At 38.1% G+C, this 27,435-nt stretch overlaps 1 protein-coding gene across 2 annotated transcripts in view; it reads left to right on the forward strand.

The window, feature by feature from the left end:
- Window positions 1-27,435, forward strand: part of WIF1 (WNT inhibitory factor 1) — a 68,348-nt gene that overhangs the window by 22,172 nt on the left and 18,741 nt on the right. For both annotated transcript variants that reach the window (XM_059404711.1, XM_059404710.1), the window contains exon 3: window positions 21,277-21,385. In XM_059404711.1, the coding sequence (XP_059260694.1) occupies window positions 21,277-21,385 (109 nt within the window). The remainder of the gene's footprint in view (window positions 1-21,276; window positions 21,386-27,435) is intronic.

Below are 27,435 nucleotides of genomic sequence, written 5' to 3' on the forward strand. Positions count from 1 at the left end.
AATGATCTCCTAGACTTTCTCCAACTCTAAAGTGTTAATTTCCCCATTAGAGGGACTTTGTGAAAAGACTGACCTGTTCACAAACCTCTCTGAGGTCCCTTATTACAGAAATTCCAACAGTATCAAAAGAAATATATACACAAATTTTTTTAATGAGATTTGCAAAGCGTTTATCGTCAGATAATGTATATCTTTTAAAAGAGCATTGTTTTTACATGACTCTGAAAATTTGACCTGACCCTATGCTAACCTGTTTCTAAAAACCTGGGCTTGTAGGTTGGCTTTTGTCTTCCATCTACTGCCTATGGAGGAAGAACAACATGATATTAGCCCAAAGGGTGTTGACCCTTTTGTTCTGTTGTCCTTCTCTTAATTCATTGGCTCTTTCTTGGAGATGAGTTCTTTCCCCTTTTCCAATACTATCTTTACAACCCCTCTTCCTCTTCTTTCTTCTTCCATTTAAGAAACATGATTTTTCTCCATGGTACTAGAACTTCTGTTATCTCAATTTCCTCGAAGATCACCCAAAGAAATATGGCAAACTGAAGAAAATTGGAGGAAATTGGGGAAAAGCACTAAAGATGGAAAGAAAAAAATGTCAAGATGATACTTGAAAAAAGTCTGATGGAAAGAGTAGTATGGAAATATTTATTTTCTGGGCGGAAGATAATTTAGAAATAAGTGTAAGGAAGGATTTGATTTTCTGGAACAAGGAAATTTTGGAACGATCAAGAAGAGCAGTACAGAGTAGCGTGAACAAATGATAAAGCTCAGCAGGGGAAAAAGTAGAAAAGAAGTAGACAATGTCCCAGCCCAGAGCAGGAGGATTGAGGAGTGAAAGCTGCCAGGGAAACTGCTAGTGAATACAAGAGTCTCTTAAGATCAACAGATTAGCAGAGCAGGAAGAGATTTCAGGCCTTCACAGGAAATATATGGGTCAGATCTCTAACTACCTTCTGTAAGAACTCTACCATCTTTAGCTATCCAGCGCTTCATCATTTTGATGGCCCACACTTTTTCTCCATCCATAATCTCCCTTTCTACAATGAAATCTAGTAGTTTCTTTTTGTTATACTTTTTAGGACTTGAGAACAAGAACCAAAAATTCATTTACATCAAAGTAGGAGTGGTTTTCCAGAATGATATGCAAATAACAACAACAAACAGGAAGAACTATAGACAACAATGAACTTGGAAAAGTAATCAATCTGAATACTTTTTAAATTTTTTTCTTTTTATTGTGTTATGTTAGTCACCATACAGTATATCATTAGTTTTTTTTTTCTTTTTTTCCCATTTTTAAATTTTTTTATTTTTTATAAACTGTATAATATATTTTTATCCCCCGGGGTACAGGTATGTGAATCGCCAGGTTTACATACTTCACAGCACTCACCATAGCACATACCCTCCCCAATGTCCATAACCCCACCCCCTTCTCCCAACCCCCCCACCCCCCAGCAAACCTCAATTTGTTTTATGAGATTAAGAGTCACTTAATCTCCCTCCCAATCCCATCTTGTTTCATCTATTCTTCTCCTACCCCCTTAACTCCCCATGTTGCATCTCCACTTCCTCATATCAGGGAGATCGTACATCATTAGTTTTTGATGTAGTGTTCCATGATTCATTGTTTTCATATCACACCCAGTGCTCCATGCAATCTGTGCCCTCTTTAATACCCATCACCAGGCTCACCCATCCCTCCCCACACCCCCTCCCATCTAAAACCCTCAGTTTGTTTCCTGGAGTCCACAGTTTCTCACGGTTTTTCTCCCGCTCTGATTTCTCCACCTTCATTTTTCCCTTCTCCTGATGTCCTCCATGCTATTCCTTATGTTCCATAAATAAGTGACACCATATGATAATTGACTTTCTCTGTTTGACTTATGCATAATCTCCTCCAGTACCATCCTTGTTGAAGCAAAAGTTGGGTATTCATCCTTTCTGATGGCTGAGTAATATTCCATTGTGTATATGGACCATATCTTCTTTATCCATTCATCTGTAGAAGGGCATCTTGTCTCTTTCCACAGTTTGGCTATTGTGGACATTGCTACTGTGAACATTCGGGTGCATATGGCCCTTCTTTTAACTACATCTGTATCTTTGGGGTGAATACCCAGTAGTAAAATTGCTGGCTCATAAGTTAGCTCTATTTTTAATTTCTTTTTAAAGATTTTATTTATTTATTTGACAGAGATCACAGGTAGGCAGAGAGGCAGGCAGAGAGAGTGAGAGGGAAGCAGGCTCCCTGCCGAGCAGAGAGCCCGATGTGGGACTCGATCCCAGGACCCTGAGATCATGACCTGAACCGAAGGCAGCGGCTTAAACCACTGAGCCACCCAGGTGCCCCTCTATTTTTAATTTTTTGAGGAACCTCCAAACTGTTTTACAAAGTGGCTGCATCAATTTGCATTCCTACCAACAGTGTAAGTGGGTTCCCCTTTCTCCACAACTTCTCCAACATTTGCTGTTTCTTACCTTGTCGATTTTTGCCATTCTAACTGATGTAAGGTGGTATCTCAATGTGCTTTTGATTTGAATTTCCCTAATGGCTAATGAGGATGAACACTTTTTCATGTGTCTGTTAGCCATTTGTATGTCTTTGGAGAAGTGTCTGCTCATGTCTTCTGCCCATTTTTTGACTTATGTTTTTTGGGTGTTGAGTTTGAGAAGTTCTTTATAGATCTTGGAATACTTAATTTTCACAACACTCTTTCATAAGACTTTTTAAATGGTTTCAATAAACTTTTTAAAAATTTTATTTAAATTCAATTAATTAACATATAATGCATTATTATTTCAGAGGTAGAGGTCAGTGATTCTTCAGTTGTATATAACACCCAGTGCTAATTACCTCCATGCCCTCCCTAATGCCCATCAGCCAGTGACCCCATGCCCCAACCAGCCTCCCCTCCAGCAACCCTCAGTTGGTCTCCTATAGTTAAGAGTTTCTTATGGTTCAATAAATTTTTTTTCTAAATCCTTCTGATTCATGCATATCATTTAAAATAGATACCAGTATTTTTTTAATTCCCGATTCTTTTTTTTTTAAATTGAAGGATAATTAACATACAATGTTATTTTCATTTTGAGTGTATGACAAAGTGATAAGACAATTCTCTACATTACTCAGCGCTCACCACAGTAAGTAGAGTCACCATCTGTCACCACACAACATTATTATAATCTCACTGGCCATATTCCCTCTACTGTGCTTTTCGTTTTCATGACTTACTTATTTTATAACTGGAGGTTTGTGCTTCTTAATCCCCTTCACCTGTTTCACCTGTGGAACCACCCCCATCCTGTCCAGCAGCCACCAGTTTGTTCTGTAAATAGATACTAGCAGTACGGCTAATGCCTGACATGAAGGAAGAATTTTACACACAGTAAGTTTCATAATCAAGTTGACCTTTTCCATATGGCAGAAAATTGCTAACTCATCTTCAGTTTGTGGTAAACTATGATTTCCAGATCTGGTTTCCCTAGTCTCAATTGTTCCATTATGCCTCAGTGGTTGACCTTTTGTCCCTGCAAATTTAATTCTGGTTTTAGTGTTGTCATATTTTAATTAAGAATACTTAGATTCTTCTGTCTTCCAGAGTACTAAGGCCCACTTAATTTAAGTAACTCTACAACTTTTGCGAGCACCTTCACATTTTGTTTATGAAAGTCATGAAGGTGAATATTGGATAGATTGGTTTCCAGGACGAATTTGAATGAAACACCACCCAATATGTGCACCTAATATGTACCAGGCTGATGTAGGTTATGTTTTGGGTGTAACATACACTCTTAAACTCTTAAATCGATTGTTTAGCTATCTCATAGAAGAGTAAAGGCTGGATTTCCCGATTGTGGGAAGCAATCAATAGTGATTTTGACATAGAGGTAGACTCTCTGTTGCTTCCTGTCCTCTCTTTTGAGGAAGAACATAAATTTAGTTGTTGATTTCTTATGACTATGTTGGTATCTAGGTTACTCTTCTAGTTGCGAGAACCATGAAAACAGATACTGATGCTGAAAGGTCAGTCATTTCCAGAGCCATCCTTTCCTCTTTCTTGGAGGAGGGGGGGGACCAGAAAAAATGAATACAGGAAACTTATTTCTCAATATATTTTAGTTTCCACAAATTCACACAAATTATGATTTAGGTCATATTTGGCCTTGCTGATTTGTGTACATCTGGTTTTCCTATTGATCTATTTCTTTTTTTTTTTTTTAAATATTTTTATTTATTTATTTGATAGACAGAGAGAGATCACAAGTAGGCAGAGAGGCAGGCAGAGAGAGAGGGGGAAGCAGGCTCCCCCGCTGAACAGAGAGCCCGATGTGGGGCTCAATCCCAGGACCCTAGGATCATGACCCGAGCTGAAGGCAGAGGCCTAAACCACTGAGCCACCCAGGCGCCCCCGCTGTTGATCTATTTCTTTTCCTCTTTGTGTAGCCTGTTGTCTTTTGTCACAACTGGACAGAAAGTGGACAAAAACCAGCTTAGTGGTATTTTCTTAAAAAAACGTCAAACCAAAGATGTTAAAAGCTTGATCCTTCTCCCCTTTGGTGTACTGGTCTTCTTTGATCATCCATGTGTGTATACGTGTGTGTATGTGTGTGTGCGCATGCACACACGCAAGACTTTGAAAATACTTGTATAAATAAAGTTGGGCAATTGAAAATGGATTGGCAGAGGCACCTGGGTGGCTCAATGGGTTAAGTCTCTGCGTTCAGCTTGGGTCATGATCTCAGGGTCCTGAGATTGAGCCCTGCATAGGACTCTCTGCTCAGCAGGGAGCCTGCTTCCCCCTTTCTCTCTGCCTACTTGCAATCTCTCTCTGTGTCAAGTAAATAAAATCTTAAAAAAAAAAAAAAAAGAAAAGAAAATGGAATGGCAAATAGTTACAGTCTCTGCATTTAGGAATTACAAATAATCAAATAGAGGAGAAATGGAGCCAAATATCATTTTTAATGAATGTGTTGTGAGTCAGTAATTCAAATTTTAATTGGAAAGCTGGTAACATATTTACAGGTAGAGAAGTATATATAGTGATAGTAGAGTCACAAAGATTACTTTAATGGTGCTATGTTGGACTGAGGAATCTGAAAGTGTATAAATCTGCTAGAAATTAGCTTTGGCAACACGCAGTGTAACATTAGTTTCAGGTAAGCAACATAGTGATTCAACAAGTGTGTATGTTACACTGTGTTCCCCAGAAGTGTAGCTACTATCTGTCACCATAGAACACCAATAAAATGCTATCGATTATGTTTCTTTATGCTGTACCCTTTATTCCTGTGACTTATCCATTCCATTACTGGAAGCCTGTATTTCCCAATTACCTTGGGCCATTTTGCGCACACCCCACACCTGCAACTCTGCTTCGGCAATTTTCAAATGTGTTCCAAAAGAAAAACGAGTTCATGGTAACAGGTAACAAAACCGAATAAAGTAACACTCAGGGGGCTAATAGTAGTTGGGAAGGAGAGGGCTAAGATGCAAAAATAACCCTTTTGATGCCTCTTCCCCCACCTGTAATTATTGGTTTGGGCTTTATATAATCCTCTCTCTTTAAAGATCTGATGTTTGGTCTAAAAGGATAGGATTCATCTTTCCTTGGATGTCTTTCAGTCTGTCACTAAATGTTCCTTCAACTCAAACCTCTTCTTTGTCCCCTTCAATCTATCAGAAAACTCTGTTGGTTTTTGTTGTTGTTGTTGTTGTTTTGTTTTTTATTTTGTTTTTAACTACTGTGACCATGGGTTGGGTTAGGTACTTTTCTTCCCAAATCCCTTCTTGCATGTTTAGTGCCCTTCCTCCCAAAGTGAAGCCAGTTAAGCTAAACACGTACATTTTAAATTTAGTAATGTGTAATATAGCTTAATGAGAGAGAGAAGTAAATATCAGTCTTAAATAATGTAGATAACAGCCTAATGGTTTCCTAGCCAGGTCCTAGTTATTTGAGAACATTACGTGAGAACATGACTTTGCTAAGTGAACACATTTTCTACTTATGTTTTTAACCATCATTTGCTGGAGGTCTTTTTCCCCCTGAAATATTTTTTAAAGCACACAAACTGTCCAATTAAGTAAAAAGTTACTGGCTCTGATTAAATTGCTTTGCACAAATGAGTGTCTATTGGATTTGGGAGAAATACTTATTTATCCTTTTAAGCTTTCCAAAAATCCTGCCTGTTACGTACCCACAACCGAGCTCGGGGGCCTGAAGAGTTCAAGGCTGACAGTAGCTGTGAAAAGTTTCATAGCCTTTTAAGAAAATTCAACAGCTTTGTTTGGGGAAGAAATATATGTATTATGCAAGACTGCTAGCTAATGCAGAGTTTGTAACATATGGAATTCATAAAGGTCCAATTACAGGACCATCACTGTTTGCCATGGTTTTAACTTATGTAAGTTATTGATTATACTTTCATGAGATCATAATCAAAAGGTTATTCTTTGGTAATGGTGTGTTAGAAGAACTTTATCCTGAACTTCAAAGCCATCTTCTGAGCCCTAAGAACAAAGGCTGAGAAGTTTGAACCGGGGCCAGAATCAGTCTGTATGAGTTAACGATGTTCCAGACCATCCAGGGGCCAAATCAACCCATCTATGTGCATGAACTTTCTTTCATCACATCAGATCAACAGTCATCACTGAAAGATGACAGTTGATTCAGCTTTAATGTGTCTTTTTTTTTTTCTTTAGTGAATCAGCTTGACTAACTATGGTGTCTGTCTCATACCCGTTTATTTTAACTGCAAAGTACTGTCATTCACTGTGCTCTTGGGAGAGAATCATGATCATCAACTAGGTTTACATCCAGGAAGGGGAATTGAAAGTACTGAAGAATTTATACAGGAAATAATAAATATGAGAAAGCTAATATGTAACATAATAATTAAAAAGAAATAAAGGATAGTTCATTTTTTGTGCTAATATTCTGGCATGTTTTAAATGGGCAAGATAGAAAGACCATGAGGTTACAAATGGAAATATGCTGCCAGCTCTTTGCCTCCTAAGATCCTTATGTAAGGACCCAAAGGCTTATTATACCAAATAAGCAAGACGCTGCCCTGTGTCATGACATAGGGCCAACTTTCCTATTTCTCACATCAGCCCCTGCAAACCTGTGGTGTAGGTTACTTTCTCCCTGGGCCTTTGGATGACTCCTCAGACAGATCCTGGACTTTCTCTCATTAGCCAAAGATAATAAAATGTCCTCGGATTACTTTTGTGCTAAGATTATTCTCATTTCAGTAATTAAAATATCCGCTCTTCTGTAGTAGTTAAAATTTCAATCCTCACTCACAGTTAAAATTCCTCCCCTCCCTTAGCAGCATCCTGGAAGGTTCGATGGTTGACTCTTCTCATAGACTCCTCCAGCTCCTCTAAGTCTGGAAGGCTGGGCTGCAGGTGGGGGCCGGGGAAACCAGAGACAAGAGGTAAGAGGGCGTTGGTGTCACCTACAGTGTTTCCTCTGGCACCAGAGGATGTTTAGAGCTGATCTTGTCATTATGAGCACTTTCCTGCATTCCTCCACTGGACGCACCTGACCCTTTTACCTGTGACGGGGTGATGTTGAACGCTGGTCACCACAGTGCCCTGCCCGCTCTGGGCCTGCCACCACTGGTCTCCTAGCTCTTTACCAAATGTGCCAAGTACCTTCCCACCTGAGAGACTTGGGACCACTGTTCTTTCTGCTGGTGTGCTCTTCCTTCACACATTTGTTCAGTTATCTACAAGTTTTCTAACACTCATATTTACTTACTTGTATTGACATAAAAACTTTTCTGATAAAGACAACAATGGAGAGTAGGTGTTTTTGGAAAAAAGTACTGGTTTAAGTCCATAGGCTTTATTACCTGTATTGTCTAGTACAGTGTTAGGCCAGGTGGGGATAGCGGAAGAAGTCGTAGTCTCTGGTTTTGAGAAACTCTGATAATAATACTATTTGTCTAAACTTATGAAAGGAAATAAAATTTAAAATATAAAAAATAAATAACATGATAATAAAATTTTAAAAAATAAGTTCAGTGTTTAATCTCACACCACCAATTTCTTGTATTAACATGTGAATAGAAAGAAATCATGTGATCAGAAAAATTGTGATTAAATTAACTGTGCTAAAAAAAAAAAAAGGCAAGGGAACTTAGTCAGTTAAGTGTCTAACTCCTGGTTTCAGGTCAGGTCAAGAGTTCAAGGTCCTGAGATTGAGCCCCACTTTGGGCTCCACACTGCGGCGTAAAGACTGCTTGAGATTCTCTCTCTTTTCCCCTCTCTCTCTCTGCTCCTTTCCCAGCCCATGTCCCCAACCCTGGCACACATACACACCTATTCTCTAAACAACAACAACAAAAATTATACTGTGCTTATGTTTCCAAAAGCATGTTTGATTCTCTTAGATCTTGCCTTTTATGCTACAGATCAATTTCAGCCAACAGCTCTGATCATGGCAAGGTTTTGAAGTCAATTAACTCTAATTAATTCATAACAAAAACTTTTCCAAAATTAAAACATAAACAAGGATAAAGAAAAGATACCATTAGGTTAGCTGACCTTTCCTTATTCATTCCTTCTTTGACCCATCCAATAAATAGTTACTGAGCACTTTTTTTTTTTTTTAAGATTTTATTTGACAGAGACATAGCTAGAGAGGGAACACAAGCAGGGGAAGTTGGAGAGGGAGAAGCAGGCTTCCTGCTGAGCAGGGAGACCAATGTGGAGCTCAATCCCAAGACCCTGAGATCATGACCTGAGCTGATGGCAGAGGCTTAACTCACTGAGCCACCCAGGTGCCCCTTGAGCACTTTCAATGTGCTGGCACTACTCTAGGTACTGGAGCCCAGCAAAGAATGCAGAGTGATGGCCCTTGTGGAGCTTACTTTCCCTGTAGTGCAGAAGAGAGACACAGAAGTTTTTAAATATTTAAATGAACGTATGTCAAGGGGTGATAAGTGCTAGTGGAAAAATAAAGCAGAAAATAAAAATATACATGGTGAGGGGTGCTGTTTCAGAGAAGACAGCCAGGAGATGCTACTGTACTAGAGAGGAATAAAATTAATAAGGGGATAAGCTATGTGGTTATCTTGGGGAAAAGCACCCCAGCAGAAGGCATAGTTCATGCCAGGTCCCTCCAATGGGAGTGTACCTAGCACGTTAGGGAAGCAGCAAGGAAGTGGGTGTAGTAGGACCAGAGTGAGTAGGGAGCTGCCGTTAATGAGACTCCAGCCCAAGGGGGAAGCATTACCCTATCACTTGTGATGCATTATTCTCCATGAATCAAACCTCATTCATTCAACACAGATGCCCATATGAAGCTTTTTTTTTTCTTTTTTGTAAAGACTTTTCTTATGGAAAATTTCAAACATGTACAAATATTGACAGAACAGAAAAATAAACATCCATTTATCTATCACCTAGATCTAAGAATCATTAATTCATGGCCAGCCATGTCTTATCTACACTCCCTACCCATGGCTCCCTCCCATACTATTTTGAAATAATCTCAGGTAACATGTCATTTCATCTACAGATATTTTAGTATTTATCTATGAAAGATTTTAAAAACCTTTTTAAAAAAAGAACCTCAAGGGCGCCTGGGTGGCTCAGTGGGTTAAGCCGCTGCCTTCAGCTCAGGTCATGATCTCAGGGTCCTGGGATCAGGCTCTCTGCTCAGCGGGGAGCCTGCTTCCCCCTCTCTCTCTCTGCCTGCCTCTCTGCCTGCTTGTGATCTCTGCCTGTCAAATAAATAAATAAAATCTTAAAAAAAAAAAAAAAGAACCTCAAAACCATTAAAAATAGTTTTCTAACATAATCAAATGTCTAGTTACTGTTTAAATTTCCAACTATGGCTCATAAAGGTCAACCATTTTTAAAGTTTGTTTATTTGAGAATTCAAGGTAGGTGCACACATGATGGCGAGTTGATAAACCTTAATTTTCTTTTAACCTCTAGGTTTCCCTCCCATCTCTCTCTTTTTTTCCCCTTCCTTCAGATTTTTGTTGAGGAGACTGGGTGTTTCCCATATCCTGGATTTCACTGATTATATGTTTGCGGTATAGTCTTACTCGTCCTTCTATCCTCTAAATTCCCTCTAAAATAATAGTTCAAAAAGACATTTCTAATTTGTTTTAAAGCTAAACAAATAAGACAATTTCAGTAAGATGTGATTTACCCCTTTTTTTTAGGGTATGACTAATTTGACTCAGAACTTGTATTTATTTTTTATAAACAGCTTTTGTGCCATAAAAACTGTCAGTCACTGGGGATTCAAATAAGAATAGGCAAAGTTCCTTCCATAGAGGAGAGTTTAATGGGGAAGACAAATAAATAGACTGTTACTGGAAGTACAATAATACAGATATGGGGGAAAGTACAGGAAAGAAGGATCTGGGTTGGGAAAGTTTTATGTCTGTGCTTAGACAGGTAAGTCAAAGTCTCCTTAGTGGACAAGAGCAGGGAGTAGAGTTCAATCCAGGCATGGAGTCAGGAGCAAGGTTCATGAGAAAGCATGGTAGTTCAATGAACTCAAAGCTTGGTAGACCTGGAGCGAAGATGTGAGGGAAGACATGAAAGGAGCCCCGTGGGCAGAACCAGCTGTAAAGCTGTATCTAAACTCTTCCCCGTGATTAGAAACAGTTAAGACTTTTAAGTGGGAGCAGTGGTATAGTCCAGGTGGCATTTTGGAAGAAAACTGAATGATATTTAGCCTTGAAGTTATAAATCTGGACCGCAGGAATTACTAGGGAGACAGGTTAGGGGACAATTACAGGAGTATGTGTGAGAAATATCTGAATTTTGGTAATAACAGTGGGAAGGAAAAGAAAGGGAATAGATTTGAGAAATCAGTGAGAGTTTGTGGAGGTGGCTGGTGAGAGAAAAGTTGGGGGTCTAGAAGGACTGCCGAGTTTATATCTTGAGTAATCAGGATCATAGTGCTATGTAAAGAAGTCTAAGTGAATAGGTTTATCAGGAAGGTAATGAGTTTGGTCCAAACATATTAAGTCCAAGGAGAGATGTCTGATAGACAGCTGCCAATATGAATCTAAAGCTCAGAAGAAACGTGAAAACTGGAGATAAAAATTTGGAGGTCTTTGAAATGTTGGTATAAATTGAAGTCACAGAAATGGATAAAATCCCTCAAGAAGACAGAGAAGCAAGAAGAGGAGAGCAGCAGTTGTTTCCTGGAAACATCAGTATTTAAGGCAGTGGCTCTTACCATTATGTTTTGAGTCCTGGGTTCTTTTAAGAATGTGATGAAATCTAGGGTCTGCTCTCCCCAGAAAAATAGTCACATATATATGGACACAAAAGTTATGGATTCTTTAAGGGTGCATGGGCCCACATTCAGAACTCTTCTTAAGGTGCCATCATAGAAAGAGAAGCATGAGAAGTTCATTAGGGAAAGACTGATGGGAGAAGGAGAAGAGGAACTCACAAAGACTGTTGCTATAGACAGAGCAAAAAAATTTTTTTTTATTATAATAAAAAATTTTGGAGAATATGGATGGATGGAAAGTGCTCATTGGATTTTACAATTTGGAGGCTATTTGTGACTTTTTATGAAGATTTTATAGTGATAAGTACAGGGGTGCCTGCATGGCCCAGTCAGTCAAAAGTCTGCCTTCGGTTCATGTCATGATCCCAGGGTTCTGGGACCAAGCCCCACGTCGGGCTCGCTACTCAACAGGAGTCTTCTTCTCCCTCTCCCTCTGCCCTTTCCTCCATCATGCGTTCGCTCTCTCTCTCTTTTTCAAATAAATAAATAAAATCTTTTTTAAAATGATGAGGGCAAAAGCCTTACTAGTGAGCTGAAGACTGATGAGCAAGAACACTGAACCATGAGTATAGACCTTCTGGAAGCACTGTAATGACAGGTAAGAAGAAAGGTAGCCAGGTAGAGACAGGGTTTGGTTTTTAACCTTTTAATCATATTAATATACATGAGGGAGATGACATTACTATTAGAGCCAATCTCAGAGGATATGGGAAGGAAGCAGATTGAATGTGAATGTGGGCTATTTGTAGGTGGATGGAGGGAAAGTTCAAAGAAATTCATACCTAGCAATCTCTGTTTTGTTTGTGAATAGGGTATTGTCATCAGTTGAGTATCGATATCAGGGCTAGAGCAGAGGACTTTGAGGAAACTATGGAATTGTTGTGTGTAGGAGAAGGGAGAGAGTAGGGATGTTTAAAAAAATTGCTCAGGGAGGTGTCTGGGTGGATCAGTCAGTTAAGCACCCAACTCTTGATTTCAGCTCATGTCATGATCTCAGGGTTGTGAGACTGTGCTTGAGATTCTCTCTCTCTCTCTTTGTTCCTCCCCCAACACTTCTCCCTCTCAAACAAACAAACAAACAAATAAAATCAAATAAAAAAAAGAATTGCTCAGGGGTACTAGAGGGCAATTCAAGTTGGGCAGTAGATTTAGCCAGTCCTCAGATTTTGGATTTTCATCTTCAGTGTCCTCCAGGGAAATTGCTTCAGTTCTGCCTCAGTTTCTTGTTGTCTTAAAGAGGATGAATAATGCGTGTATGAATAACAGTTTTAAAATAGCAAATACCTAGAGGAATTTACAAGAGTAAAAGGGCTGATGACACTGTATGTTCTAGGTAATCACTTTTTCTGAAGTAAAAGCAAATTTATACTGATGACTGCTACTTGAATCTTCTGCTAGTAACACTAGTTCCCTAAATTTTTAGACTTCGAAAATCTGTAACTATGAAATCACAGACTTTTCTGTTTGACTCTTAGATAGGAAAAGAACAACTGGTCATTGGATGATATCTTGTAACATAGTATTTTGATACATGAAATTGTGATTATATGAATAAAGAAGGCAAATTAAGACATATTTCATATTTACCAAATAGCTTAATGTATTTTTTTTCAAAACACAAAGTCAAGAAGGACAGTGGTTTTTTTCCCTGTTGGTTTTTTTTTTTTTTATCAAGAAGTAAGTTAATACTGTCCATGTGGATTCAATAAAAATATATTAAAGAATGTTAGAAAACTATCTGAAGCTAAGCCTAGGAAAAACATGACCTAATGTTAAATATTTTGAAAGCCATCATTGAGAATCTACTGATAATTCTAAGTTAGTTAAAATTTTTCAAACTTTTTTTTAAATCAATGGAAAGGAGACTATGCATTATAAAGAACTCTGAAAGAAATGGGACATTAGTCTTGCCTCTTTGGAGCTATTTATATGTGCTACACAGATTTATTTGGACATTTTATAAAGGTCATTCTGTCCTAAAAAATGTGATGTGCTGAAATACACCACCATGTGAACTGCATGAAAGGGAGATGAAGGGAATGAGATACTGATGAGGAATAAATGCACAGGAAATAAATACAGGAGGTGTGAGGGTAATTGCTCAGTTGTGAAATGATTATCCAAGACAGAGCTCTTAGCCCATTCTCTTCTCCCCCGCCCGGAGTACAGGAATACCCAATGACTGCTTCTGAAGCTTTAAGAAAAGTTAGCCCGGTGATGGGTATTGAGGAGGGCACATATTGCATGGAGCACCAGGTGTTATATGCAAACAATGAATCTTGGAACACTACATCAAAAACAAATGATGTAGTACTGTATGGTGAATAACACAATTTAAAAAGAAAAAAAGAGCAATATTCAAATATAAATCTTGAGATAAGAAGAAAAAAAAACAGAGAAAGTATTCCTTTTCCTTTTTCGAGAGCTGAAATCTGCTCTCATCGCCTCTAGAACACCTGCATTCATACCACTGCCTTCTTAGCCCTTCTGCGTTCTCCAATTAATACCATCCTACTATCTAAGAGAAAGGTGTGGCTGTGCTCCCGAGGTTTCTTTTCCCACGCCTCCCATTTGGACTTTTCCTGGTGCACAGAGTGCTAGCTATGCCCGTTAGAACAAAGTTTTCTTTCCTCAAAACGTTTCCTTACAACTCCTCCGTATTGCCCAATACTGTCTTTCTTCGTGCCCAGTTTTGGGGTTGCCATTGACCCATAACTTTGCAGATGCTTGAATTAGGGCAGGATTACTGTACAGAGGAGGCCCTTGCCCCAGAAGCCTCAAGGAATAAGCAGGAATGAAGTTTTCAAAAGCCTCTCTCCTGCCTATCTTGCCCTTCCCATGGAAAATTTTGGCAGTCTGGTGAAAGCAGTATGCTGAAGGGGGGCTCTATTTTTAAAGCCTACTTTATCTCCATTCTGATACCCTTTTCCTCCCATCTTTAAAAGAAATAAAAAAGAAAAACCTCTTTTCCATTCCCCAGTGTTTGGCTTTTCTACTTCCTTGTTACTCGCCCTCAAAAAAATAAAAAACCCTGGCTTTTGGTTTTATCTAACACAAAACAGCAATATAGTGCTCTATTACATTGCTTTTCTATCTTTAGGAATCTTAAAAGAGAATGACTAGCCAGTGATTTGTCAGATAGCCAGGTCTGTTTCTGGTTTGCATGAGCAATGGTGATTCCAAACCGTAGGAGGAAAAAGATGGAAAATGTCTTAGATATTTCAGATGCATGTGAAGCCAAACTGTGTGATCTCCTGCCAGTTTTAGTTTACAAAACTTTCATGGTCCCGGATGTGTTTACTTGGACTTGAAGTTTTAATATTACCACTATATTCCAATAGCTTTACTCCCTCAACACAGCCCGCTAACTGTGGTCAGTGGCAGTGTGGATAAAACCAATTACTGGAACAGAAGGATGAGGCCGATCGAGATTGTCTCTTTAAGAAGTGTTCTCTCTTTAAGTATTGTTCATTTCATCATCCATTAAGCCAAGGCCAGTTTCACAATTAAATAACTACTCTTCATGAAAAGGAGCTTTTTAATTTTGTTTCTGAAACAAGTTCTCCTTAGAGCCAGTTTCAAAAGAAGTCATGAAAGAAGTCTTTGTTGATATTTCACCTTTCCCAGTGACACTGTAATTTCATATTGTAATTTGCAGAAGACAAGATTTATATAAATTTACATACAGTTTTACAAAATTTATAAACTTGAAATTATAGAAATTATATGTAATTTAAATTATATATATGTTACTTAGAGAAGGAATCACGTCTCTTCTGGAACTATGAACCAGAAGAGCATTAGACAACATCATGTTTCAGAACTGGACCTTATCTACATTATCTGCTTATATTTATTCTTGGAGCCTCACTGCCAAGGTTTTGTCCCTAAATAACCATAAAACAGTAACAAACTACACAAAGATCAACTGGATATCAAATGTCAGTGTTTGTTTCCTTGCTCTTTTTCCAAAAATATTCTCTATTCTCTATACATGCTATGGTGACTGGCCACCCAGCAAAGTAAAAGAGAACCTTTTGACCCATAAAAGTAATTAAGCAATTGCCAAAACAGATAAGCTAATGCCCAGTCAGTAAAACCATAGGCTAGTGCCATTTCACCATAACAATGTGAATAGAATATTCTGGAATGCACTGGTCTTACGCCTCTGGATGCTTCTCAATCGGTCATTCATTCATTCAGTGAATATTTATTAAATACCTGGCTGTACCCAATGCTGAGTGAATCTCCAGTAGCATAGTTGTGGGGGGATGGGGATAAATATAATCCCATCTTTAACCATAGAAGTTCCAATCTGTACATGACAATACATGATCTACACATGGGAAAAGTTTAATAATAATATGGGACAGTATTTGTCTAAGGGCCACACTGGTTTGAGTCCTGTTGCCAGCCAGTGTAGGTGAAAACACTGGAATATAGGTATGGTTATGGGGTGTTCAGAGCAGGCCAGGTGAGCTCCGGAAGAGGATCCCTGTTGGGTAGCAGTCTGAAATAAAGGAAATTTGGAACCAGACTGTGGAGGACACTTATCAGGCTAAGGGCCTTTTTCCTAGAGAAAGGGGCTGAAAGAAAAGCATTGTGAAATGGCAAAACTGATGTTTCCACTAGATATATTGGCTCACCTCATGGCAGAGATTTTAAAGAGGAAGGCTAGAAAGATATTTCAGAAAATGTTACGATAATACCAGTATGAGGAAATAAGGGCTGGCTTAGGGTGGAAGCAGTGGGAATGAAAGGCAGAGAAGAATCAAAAGATTATACAAGGAGAGGGGATAAAATTCTTGGTGTCTGTCCAGCTATCAGGAGATGAAGTAGAGGCAGGAAACAACAATGACTCAGAGGTTCAGTACTTTTGTTATTGGAAAAATGATAATACTGTTGACAGATACAAAGACCTCATGTGCAGCATCTGGTTTGGAAAGGTAATGAAGGAAGCTCTGTGTACATGAGCTTAGCCATGAAGCAGTGGGAATGGTTCTTGTTGAGTGAGCATTATTGACCCAAAAGGAAACAGCTTCATCTGTGCAAGTGCCTGAGTTTTATGATAGAATACAGAGGGAAGAGCTGAGGCCTGAGTCTTAGCGATTTTTCACAATCAGGAACTGAGAGGAGGAGGGTTAACAAGGAAGTGCAGGAAAATCAAAACATGGGGGAACAATCAGCAGAGTGTCCCAGCATCCAAGGATAATGAGTTGTGAGTTTGAAGGATGAAATTTTGCAGGGAGGTGACAAGATGAATGCCCTTCATCTTGTGATGTGAGATGTGAGAAGAATGTGAAATCCGGCAATTTTTGGTCTAGACATTCAGGCGTCAGATTATTTTAAGCATTGGGTGTGCTGATTCATTTTGTTTGGGACTTTAGCATTGAACTCTATTCCTTTCTTGCTTCAGTGAATTTCTTTCTGCTCTTCACATACAGTGTAGGAGCTATTTCAGATACCACTAATAATGCTCGTACTGAATGCCTGGCTAATCTGAACACAACATGCATGCTATAATACTAGGTTCTTGTGAGAATGATGATGAAGAGTGACTGGAGTGTTTAGTAAACACTCAACAAAAATTCTTTGTAAATTTTCCAGCTTTATGGCATCTGTATGCTTTGTATCTGTGAATTGCCTGAAATTTTCTTCAGAACACATCAAATACCTTTATTGTTCCAGTTCTCTTCATGAACACTTAGGTCAGCATCATGATACATGAAGTTAAAAGAGGTTTGAGAGCTGTGGTTTTATGAAGAACCTTTATTTCTTAACTCAGAGGCTCTTGTAATTATCATGCTAATATATTAGATTAAGTATGCACCACAAACCCAGAACTTCAAAGATAGAAAAGAAATACTGGATTCTTTCTGTTCCTCCCCATGGTTATGCAGTTCTCTGCTTCCTTTCTCTGCGTCTACCCAAGAAATAGTGCCAGAGTAAAGGCCTTCTGGGTTGTCCCATTTTGCTGTTTAAATGAGGTCTTCATCTTTTCTGGAAAGAACAACCTTAACATTCAGCCAAGTTGCTTGGAAGCAAGTTAAATGGCCTCTAGCACTCATTCCTCTCTTGATAATATTTGGGTGTCTTTTATTCTTCTCCATGAAAAGAAAATTTACTGCATGGCGAGCCAGGCCAGCAAGGTTTTTCAACAACTTAATTTAGAAGTGAATTATTCTCCTGAATAGACCCATTCTTTGTTTGAATACAAGGCAGTCTTTTCATGTGCTTCTCAAATAAGCACACTACTTACCTCTACCTGAGTTTCCACTAGTGTCATTTAATAAAACTAAATGTACTTTTCCTAATAGAGGTTTCAGACTCTCCAATATGCCACCTCCCTATTACAGTTCATGCTCTGAGTTCCTTTTATCTAAGTAATAAATCTACAACCTGTGAAGTTTGTTCCCAAACTTTAAAGCAAGCTTGTTGTTCTCTTTGGCATAGAATTTAGGTTTTATTTGCCCCTACATAAGTATTTCCAGTGGAGAGGTTTGAGACTAGGACTGTTTATGATATTACAAATAAACTAAAAACAGAAAGTCCTGTCTAGAACTTAAACTATGACATTATAAATCTATCATTTATTTTATCAGCCATTTTTCTTTGACTTTGAGGGACTTATTTAAGCCACAGAAGTTAATACTTAGGTTAAATGAAGAACATAGGTCATCTCTACTACATGGTGATCTAACTGATGTGTAGAAATATTTATATGGCATGGGTAGTTTTGGTAGATCTGTTGATAATGACAAAATGAAACAATGAAAGAGGTCAGTGTCAAGATCAGAGATAAAGTGTTGGCCAATTTCTTTTTTTTTTTTTAATTAACATATACTGTATTATTTGTTTCAAGGGTACAGGTGTCTGGCTGATCAGTGTTACACAATTCACAGCGCTCAGCAAAGTACATACCCTCCCCAATGTCCATCAGAGTTGGTCAGTTTTTAAGTAGTTTTCAAATTGGAATTTTAAAGAAGGCAATGAAAACAGTAGATGGACAAACCCCCTTAAAATATATATACCAACTATAAAGGAAAGAATGAAGTAATTTCAGAAATTACAACAACATTATCATCTTCAAAAAGAAGAACAAAACCTTCAAAGGTTTTCTCTGGAAACTGTCTATTGCTGATAAAATCAAGCAAGAAACTGTTTTGACCAGTTCCTGTCTTAGAATACAGTCTTAGAATTGCAGTAGAAAAACTGATATTTACTGATTCTCAGAGAAATCAAATGCACACCCTAAAATCTCTACTGTGAAATTTGTTATTGATAAGAATACTGGCTGTCTGGACAAATCCATTAAGCCTAGCTGCATCATGCTATGCAGTCATGCCAATGCTAATTACAAACTCTAACATCAAATATAATGGATTCTGACCTTGCCAGCCTACTTCATATGGCCATAGTCAAAAGCAACAACAGGAGACCCAGAGGCTCTATGGCGTTGTTTCTGGACCCTGAGTGAAATTCTTTCAGTTCCACATTCTTGGAACATCATCAAAAGTTCTTGAGAGACACACTCAGAAGCTACTTTATTAGTACATGTTATTTTCTTAAAGCACACTTTCAAGGAGGGGCACATGAATGGCTCAGTTGGTCGAGTGACTGACTGTTGATTTTGGTTCAGGTCATGATCGCAGGGTCTTGGATCAAGCCCCATGTCAGGTTTGCGCTCAGCACAGAGTTTTCTCGAATTCTCTCTCTCCTTCTGCCCCTCCCTGCCACTCACAATGTCTCTCTAAATAAATAAAATCTTCAAAAAAAGAAAAAAAGCACACTTTCAAGAAGGCAAAGAGATTTAAATCAAATTGTTATGTGAGCAGAGTCTCACCAAATAGAGGTCCAAGAATATTTCATCTATGTCCAGATCATGAGAATTATACAAATAGAGCCAGTGATTTTCATCAGCCACACAGAACTGAAGCAAGGTATATAATTAATGTCTGTTTTTAAATAAATGCATTTATTTCACTATAAAAGAAAGGAAAAATCAGTTAGCAACAACCCTACACAATCACTGCTTTAATATGAAACATTAAAATGTTTCAAAAACATTTTAACTTATATTTAATGGTATTTTTTTATTAATGCCCTTTTTAAGTATATCATCCATATAAATTTCACTTATAATGTGACAAAGTTTGAAGATATAATTATGGAACAGCAAATGATAACTTGTGGTATTTGAAGCAATCTAGCCACTGAAATGTATTTTCGGCATGCTTATGCTCTATTCACTCAGCTCTTTTCCATCATTATATGTACTGTTAATACAAGTGTTCAAAATAAGGCTTGGGACAGGGTATGCATTACACAGGTGTTTGTTGTGTTATTGTTTGCTAGTTATTACTGTACTTAGTAATACAAATTACCCGAAGTTATTAATTGTAAGGGCATACAACACTAAAGCCTTTCATAATGCCAACTAAAATATGTTTTAGAATAAAATGTTAAGTGATAAGCATGATCTAGTGAGGCACAGAGGTAAGTGCAGCTGGTGGAGGTCATTTAAAACACCCAGATTCACAGAACACTAAAGAGCCCACTTTTAATAGTTGTTGACTTTATTGCGGGGTCAGAAATAATGTTAAAGGAATCCATTCCAAATTGAAATACTGTTCCTGATGACACTCCTTTCTTTCATCAAACTTCTTGTAATTCTCTGCCTTCCCTCAAACAGGGTAGGAAATGACAGTCTTAAAACTCTTTATCCTCAGGGCCTTTCTAATGATGAATTTAGTAAAATTAATTGATGACATTTTGTTGCTCATCTACATGATGGTCATCTAGAACACTGCCACAGCCCAAAGAGCCAGTGTCCCCACAGCGGCTGAGATCACCCCTTTGCATTATCATCCTCCCATGGAGTCCTTAATCCCTAACACATTGACACTATGATGTAAGGCCAAAAAATGGTGTGAATGTCTACCAGGTATCTCTTAATATCCTCCATACTGGGAAATAAATTTGATACTGACTATAGGAAAGGTCATATTCCTTTTTAAAATGTCACTTTAGCCCATGTTTATGTAATTCATAATTTAGTTAATTAACCCATCCAAATTCTGCATATCTCTACAGTTAACTGCAGAGCCACTCAGCTCACCTCTCATTTTGGCATCTGCACTATTTATTGATTGCTCTTTATTCCCAAGCAAGAACATAATTCCATCATAAATCCTTTGAATAACCCAGCTGAGAATCACTTAAGCATCAGAGCTCTCCAGGGAGATTATACTTCACCATTTTCAGTATTTTGTGGTTATTCAAATAACAGGTACCATTTTCTCTACTAGACTTAGTGGGAAAATGAAAAATGTTTACAATGTAAAATTTTACAGGATGTTATATTGCAATGGTGGTTTTTACACTTTTAGGCTTTTCTCTCCATAATTAAATTGAGACCTTAAATGTAAACGTGCCAAAGGGAAGGATACTGAAAAATAAATATTCACAACAAAGTCATTAGTTTTGGACTTTCATATCTTCTTTTGCCAATAGCTTACTGCTTTCATTATCCCTTACGTATTACAGCTTTCCAAATTCTGATCAAAAGACTCACCTCAAATTTGAATTAAAGAATGAATTAAAGAATTAAAGAATGACCCAAGAAGCTGAGATGGATTTTCTAAGGACTAGCTGCCGATTGTTTTGATACCAATTGTTTCCTTAAGAGCTTTTTTCCTAAATCCTTTTAAGAAACAGTAACTAAATAATATTGTTTAAGCTAAAAAGCCACCTTATGGATATACTGGATAGATGTCATTAATGTTTTTAAAGCATCCTTCTCTCCAGAGTCCAATTCTAGAGTCCTAAAATCCAGAAGAGTGAGTTATGCCTACAAAGACTTTCAGAGGTCATGTATTCCAGATTTCCTGTAGTGAAAAATGTCACTCTCCTATCAGAGGAGTGACCAGTTAAGAAATGCCTTCTCACACTCCATGGTCCCCATGGTACTGATTGTCAATGCCTTTTGTTGTAGGCAGAATACTTCTATGAATTCCTGTCCTTACGCTCCCTGGATAAAGGCATCATGGCAGACCCAACCATCAATGTCCCTCTGCTGGGAACAGTGCCCCACAAGGCATCAGGTGGGTGGTCTTTGCCTTGCGAGGGGGTGGAGTCTACACTTGTAATGGTGATGGAAATAATTTCAAGACCTGGAAGTCATCCGTCAGAGGAATCATGGAATGTTTTCCTGAAGAGATCCGATGATTTTAGGGCAGCTCGATTATTATGTCCCTACCTCCTTTGGACAGAAAGTAAGAATGGGAGTAACAAAATGGCTGTTTCCTAATTTGCTGAAGACTTGACATAGTCCTGGTTCATAAGCAATTCCAGATTAAAAAAAGAAAGTCATTACATGAGATATATCCAGCCAATAATTATTATGAATTAATGTAGTGCACATAAATGTGGCAAAGATGCAAAGCAAGTGATTGGGGGGAAATGGGATACATTGAGAAAAACTTTACCCAAATGAGTATTGTATTAAATAAGAATTTGAAGGAGCAAAGAGACAATGGAAAAGCGGGAGAAATGTGTTAACATATCAGAGCTAATCTACCTTCTCTGCTGAGAAAACACAGTATAGGGTATTTGTTTAGAGATGTTCAGCATGTAGTGCTCGCTTCGGCAGCACATATACTAAAAAATTGGAGATGTTCAGCATGTAAAACAGCAGCTCAGGCCTTCTCCAATTTGAGTTCTGGGAGGGAGTCAAGGCCAGAATTACCACCCCATTGTACAAATTAGAAAACTAAGCCTTCTGAGGCTTCACTGACTTCCCAAAGTCATATATGAGTAATAAGCAGTGAAGCTGAGACCAGATTTCATGACTTTCAGAGAAGTACAGAGATCACTTATGTTAACATGGTCAAATACATGTGTGTTTCTTTCTCATCTAGAAATATAAATTTTTCCATAGTTGTGATAATAGAATATATATTTGATTTTGCACTATAGTTGGTTTTTTTTGGGGGGGGGGGCTTTTAACACTTCAACAAAATAATTTTCCAGTGTCATTTTAGATTTTTCCAAAAGTTGTTTTTGATGTCCTTATTATCCATTTTATGAACATACTCATAATTAGTTTACTCATTCCCTCATTGTGTGTTACTTGGATTGTTTTCAGGGTTTTCATACTAGGAATATCACAATAAACATCGTTTTTAAAGTAATAGATGGTCAGTGAGTAGAAAGCCCATTATTCATCATGACTGCCAGCACAGAGCCCAACACAGAACAGGACTTCATAAAATACTTACTGGATTAATGTTTGTATCAAAGTCTTAGAGCTCATCTCATTATTTTATTAAAGTAGATTCTTAGAAGTACAATTATTGTGTCAAAGGACATGAACTATGAGCATTTCCAAAGGCTTTTAGAAAAAATTGCCAAAATGCCAAATTACTTTCCACAAAGGTTGTGCCCATTTGTATCCTGGCTAGCAGTGTGGGAGAGGTCCTAGCTCACCATAACATCATCAACGTGCGTTATTAATCATGGGAACTCTTTTGCTGACTTAGAAAGTGGAAAGAGGTTTCTTAGTGTTCTTTTTTTTTTCTTTTTTTAAAGAATTTATTTATTTATTTGACAGAGAGAGATCACAAGTAGGCAGAGAGGCAGGCAGAGAGAGAGAGAGGAAGCAGGCTCCCTGCTGAGCAGAGAGCCCGATGCGGGACTCGATCCCAGGACCCTGGGATCATGACCTGAGCCGAAGGCAGTGGCTTAACCCACTGAGCCATCTAGGCGTCCCTCTTAGTGTTCTTTTAATTTGATATTTTTTGTTCCAACCGAGGTAGAAGACATTTTCCTCTATCTATATAATGTAAAATGTCAGTTAGCCATGCTTATTTTTATATTGAAAATATAAAATAATTTATTGACTTGTAATAAATTATATATTCTATATTATTACATATTATTATTTTTATATTACTGTTTATACTTTCTGGTATATTTTTCAGTTTATTATTTTTTTGAAGGCAAGGATATGCAGAATCTAAGTCCTATGTGATCAAAACTATCTTTCCCTTTGTCATTTTTTCCTACTTTTTAAAAAAAATTTTATTTATTTGACAGAGAGAGAGATCACAAGTAGGCAGAGAGAGAGGAGGAAGCAGGCTCCCCGCTGAGCAGAGAGCCCGACTGGGGAGGGGGCCCTCCATCCCACACTGGGATCATGACCTGAGCCAAAGGTCCAGGCTTAACCCACTGAGTTACCTAGGCACTCCATTCCTGACTACTTTTATGCTTAAAAATTAATTCTTCTTCAGAGAGCAATTATGTGATAATTATGTAATAACTAGAACATGCTTCTAGCATTTTATCAAATTTATTTTGACAATAGTAGGAGGTAGGGCTCTCATCTGAATTATTTTCCTGAGTATTCAGCTTTTCCTGTATAAGAGGTTGAATTGATTCAAGATATACCTTTTATTTCACATTAAGTTCTTCCATACATAGAGTTTTATAGCTTACTATTTGTTCTAATACTGTAATATTTTTAGTTTTATAAAATTTTTAAATAACTGATACCATAACCCTGTCCTTTCTAAAAAAAAAAAAAAATTAGTCTTATTCTTCCAGAGGAATGTTAGAATAACTTTGATGTCTAATGAAAATGTCAATAAGCACTCCTATAAATCTATGCAATAATTAAGAAATCAGATAGTCTTATAAAGTCCATTTTCAGGTTTTGGTCATCATCTACTTCCTGTGGATCTTTATTTTTACATCCCAGAACAGAAAGAGCTGGGGACTAAATAAGCAGAGTTTTTTCAGTTTCTTGGCATAGGTCCCCATGTGGGTGTAGACAGCAAGAGTGTGAATTTGGGTTTCCCTTGGGTCATCCCTGGGCTGCAGGGATGACCCAAGAGTCAGCCCTTCCAGAGTATTTGCTTCCAATCCTGATGGGTTTGGGGTTCTAGAAAGGTCCTATGAAGGAATGAGGCCTTGGATTCTGGAGATAAACTCACCTGAGATTTATAGCCCCACAGCTATGGATGCCCCTTGCAGATCCATGGGCATCACTGATCTACACAGAGGGCATTGCTACTGCAATCACATACTGCTACATCACGGAGACAAGAACATTCTTGGAGTGTGGCCATTACTCAGTCTCATGCCATGTCACACAGTGTTTTTTTGTAGTCAAAGATAATTTTCTCAATCATATTTTTTGCTCTTTCTTTTTAGATGCAGTCAGGAGTAAAATAAATACATAATAGATCTCTCAATTTCCAATTTATATTCTTAAGTTTTTCCTTTGCTGTTTTCTGGTTATTTAAGGAACACAAGTTCATTGTAGCCCATTAAATAATTAAATCAATTATTCAGTTACACCTGTTGAACTTCCAATAAATCTTGCATCTTTGAGTTTCCAATTTAATGCTTGTAACCTAAATCTTCCCAGCCTTATTCACCTTAGTTAAAAAAAAAAAAAAAAAAAAGCTTACTGAAATTCTATTTCTTCAGATACTGAAACAATCAAATTTTGAATATATGATGTGCCAATATTTTAACACACCATACTGAGATAAAATTTCAATTTCTAATCATCTGGAATCTTAATAAATCACAAAATTTAGGGGGAAATGACTGATGTTTTGGACAAGGTAGGAATAAAAAGAGTAAGCCTTCTGGGCTGAGGTGACTTGCTCATGTGCGTGTGCAGCGCGCGCGTGCGCATACACACACACACACACACACACACACTGCATATACGACCCCCCCCCAACCCCCGTACCCCAGAACATAGGGTTTTGAAGGCAGATGTGGGACTTGTTTGCAGAAATGCAGGTGCAAGAAGTTTATGGGAATTTTAGCTCGTTGCAGGGCAGTTATTCATTAGTCTTATTAGCTCAGTCCCCACAGTAGGAGCAGTAAGGGTACCTTGAATTATTAAAAAGTAACCAAATCAGTGTGTCTTTGGCCCTAAACATACAGCTAGTATTCATTATTCTACTGGTCTGTTTTATACCCTCACGCGGCTAAGTCGTTCTTTCATCCCCCCAGACTCCTCGATGCCTAAACATTGCACGAACAAGAACATTCTTGATCTTTAACAGTTACAAAGGGCCTGCCTTCTGGCATCTGAAGAAAATAAAAACAGGAAATACAAACTGCAGGCTGCTTCAGTAAAACTGGAGAACAAAAAACAGTTTCCATCAAGCCAAGGCTTTACCTCTTTGAACACAGCTTCTGTCATACCATGAACCCAAGACAGCAGGCTTCTTTTTCAACCAAAGATTTCAGGAATTCCATGTCTAGACATTTTTCAGTAGGTGCTAATGCTGCAGGGAACCCACACCTCAGCAGGGAGGGTGCTCAGTATTGGCTGAGAGAACCAATGGCGGTGAGCACAGCTTGGGGGAACCGATGAGCGTATGACGGTCTTCCGGCGATTTGTGGTCACGTGGTGCCGCGCGTGCGCTCTCGCTCTCATCCTGTCCTTCCTCAGGGCAGTGGCTCTAGTGCCTGGAGACCCTCCTCTCTGTGTGGAATAGGAATACATTGGCTGTGTACGAGTCAGTTTGTTGCAGTCAGCTTCACATCTGTGTGCACTTGAATGCCACGGGAGTTACATTCAATCTGCTTCCGTTTTTCTGAGTTGTTTTAGTTTACCTCAGCTTCAGTTATACAATCGAGACTGTCCTGGAATTCACGACATCTGGACTAATTTCATCTGGCTCTCGGTGAAAGCGGCCCTCTCCTCAGATGCTTATTGTTGCAAAAACACAACGTAACTATCACGTGTCTGTTATTCCCTGAAAGTAGGGCGACTGTGCTTTTTCTTCGAGATCTTTTTCTTTGTGGGTACACTACAGAGAAAGTGACAGAAATGTTTCATTTTGATCTTGAAAGATGAGTAGGAGGACACTGGACAAAAAGGAAGAGAAAGAATATTCCAAGCAGCAGGGTGGGTGTGCGGTCAGGACAGTGCCGCCATATACCACATGCTGAGGAACAGAAAGAAATCTAGTTTGGGTAGAGCACAAGTTGCACAAAAGTCAATTACAACTAAAAGTCAGGTGTGGGGTTTTTTTTGTTGTTGTTGTGTTTTTATTTGAGGGGGGAGTGGCACAGGGAGAGGGAAAGACAATCTCAAGCAAACTCCCTGCTAAGCAAAGAACCCAGTGTTGGGCCTGATCTCACAACCCCAAGACCATGACCCAAGCTGAAATCAAGAGTCAGGCACGCAACTGATTGAGCCACCCAGGCACCTCAGGTGTTTTGGTGTTTTTTTTTTTAAGCAAATTTTTTGGAAACATTTTAAAAACTATAATTATAATTTGTATTACTTGAATAGTCTTATAAATAAAATATATAAGCAGAAAGGAGGACGGGTAGAATTTACACACACACACACAAAAATAAAATTTCTATTTCAAGTTTTAAAATGGAAAAATAAGCAAATGTAATTAGTGTTATTTACATATCTTTTATTAATTTCTACTTTTATTTTAAAAGTTAATTCATTGAAACTCATAAACTATGTGCCTCCTAACTTTTAAACTTTATTTCCTAGTTCCTTTCAAATCATTCTGTATTGAGATTCAGACCATAATTATGCTGACATACCTCTTGTTTCTAAAGAAATAGGTATTTGTTGGTAAAACTTTTCCACCTGGGCTGAGGGTAATTGTGATGTTTTCATTTTTAATTGAAGTTGAATTTGCTAAGTTGTGATTATAAATATGTAAGGAAAATGAGCACAGTTTTAAACCTAGATTGTTAGATCTTTAAAAGATGAAGAAGGAAAATATCTCATATGAATATTAATATGAATTGAACATAATTTTAGATTAGTACAATAACTCTTAGAGATAGCTTACCTATGGTTTACTAAGAAAATAATGATGCTACATCTTTAGTTATCTGCCAAGATTGTCTAAAGTTTTTCATTCAAAAATACAAAAGACTTTTCTTTTGCATTTGACAGAATTAGGCATAAATATGCTATATGAGTGAATGCTTTGATAAATTATTTTTGTTTTTGTTTTAGAGAGGGAGAGAGAGAGAGAGGGAAAGGTAAAAGAGTGGGGCAGAGGGAGAGGGAGGGAGAGAATCTTAAGCAGGCTTTATACCGAGTGCAGAGCCAGACATGGGGCTTGATCCCACAATCCTGAGACTATGA

Source organism: Mustela nigripes, chromosome 6 (genome assembly GCF_022355385.1).
Source record: "Mustela nigripes isolate SB6536 chromosome 6, MUSNIG.SB6536, whole genome shotgun sequence".
NCBI lineage: Eukaryota > Metazoa > Chordata > Mammalia > Carnivora > Mustelidae > Mustela > Mustela nigripes.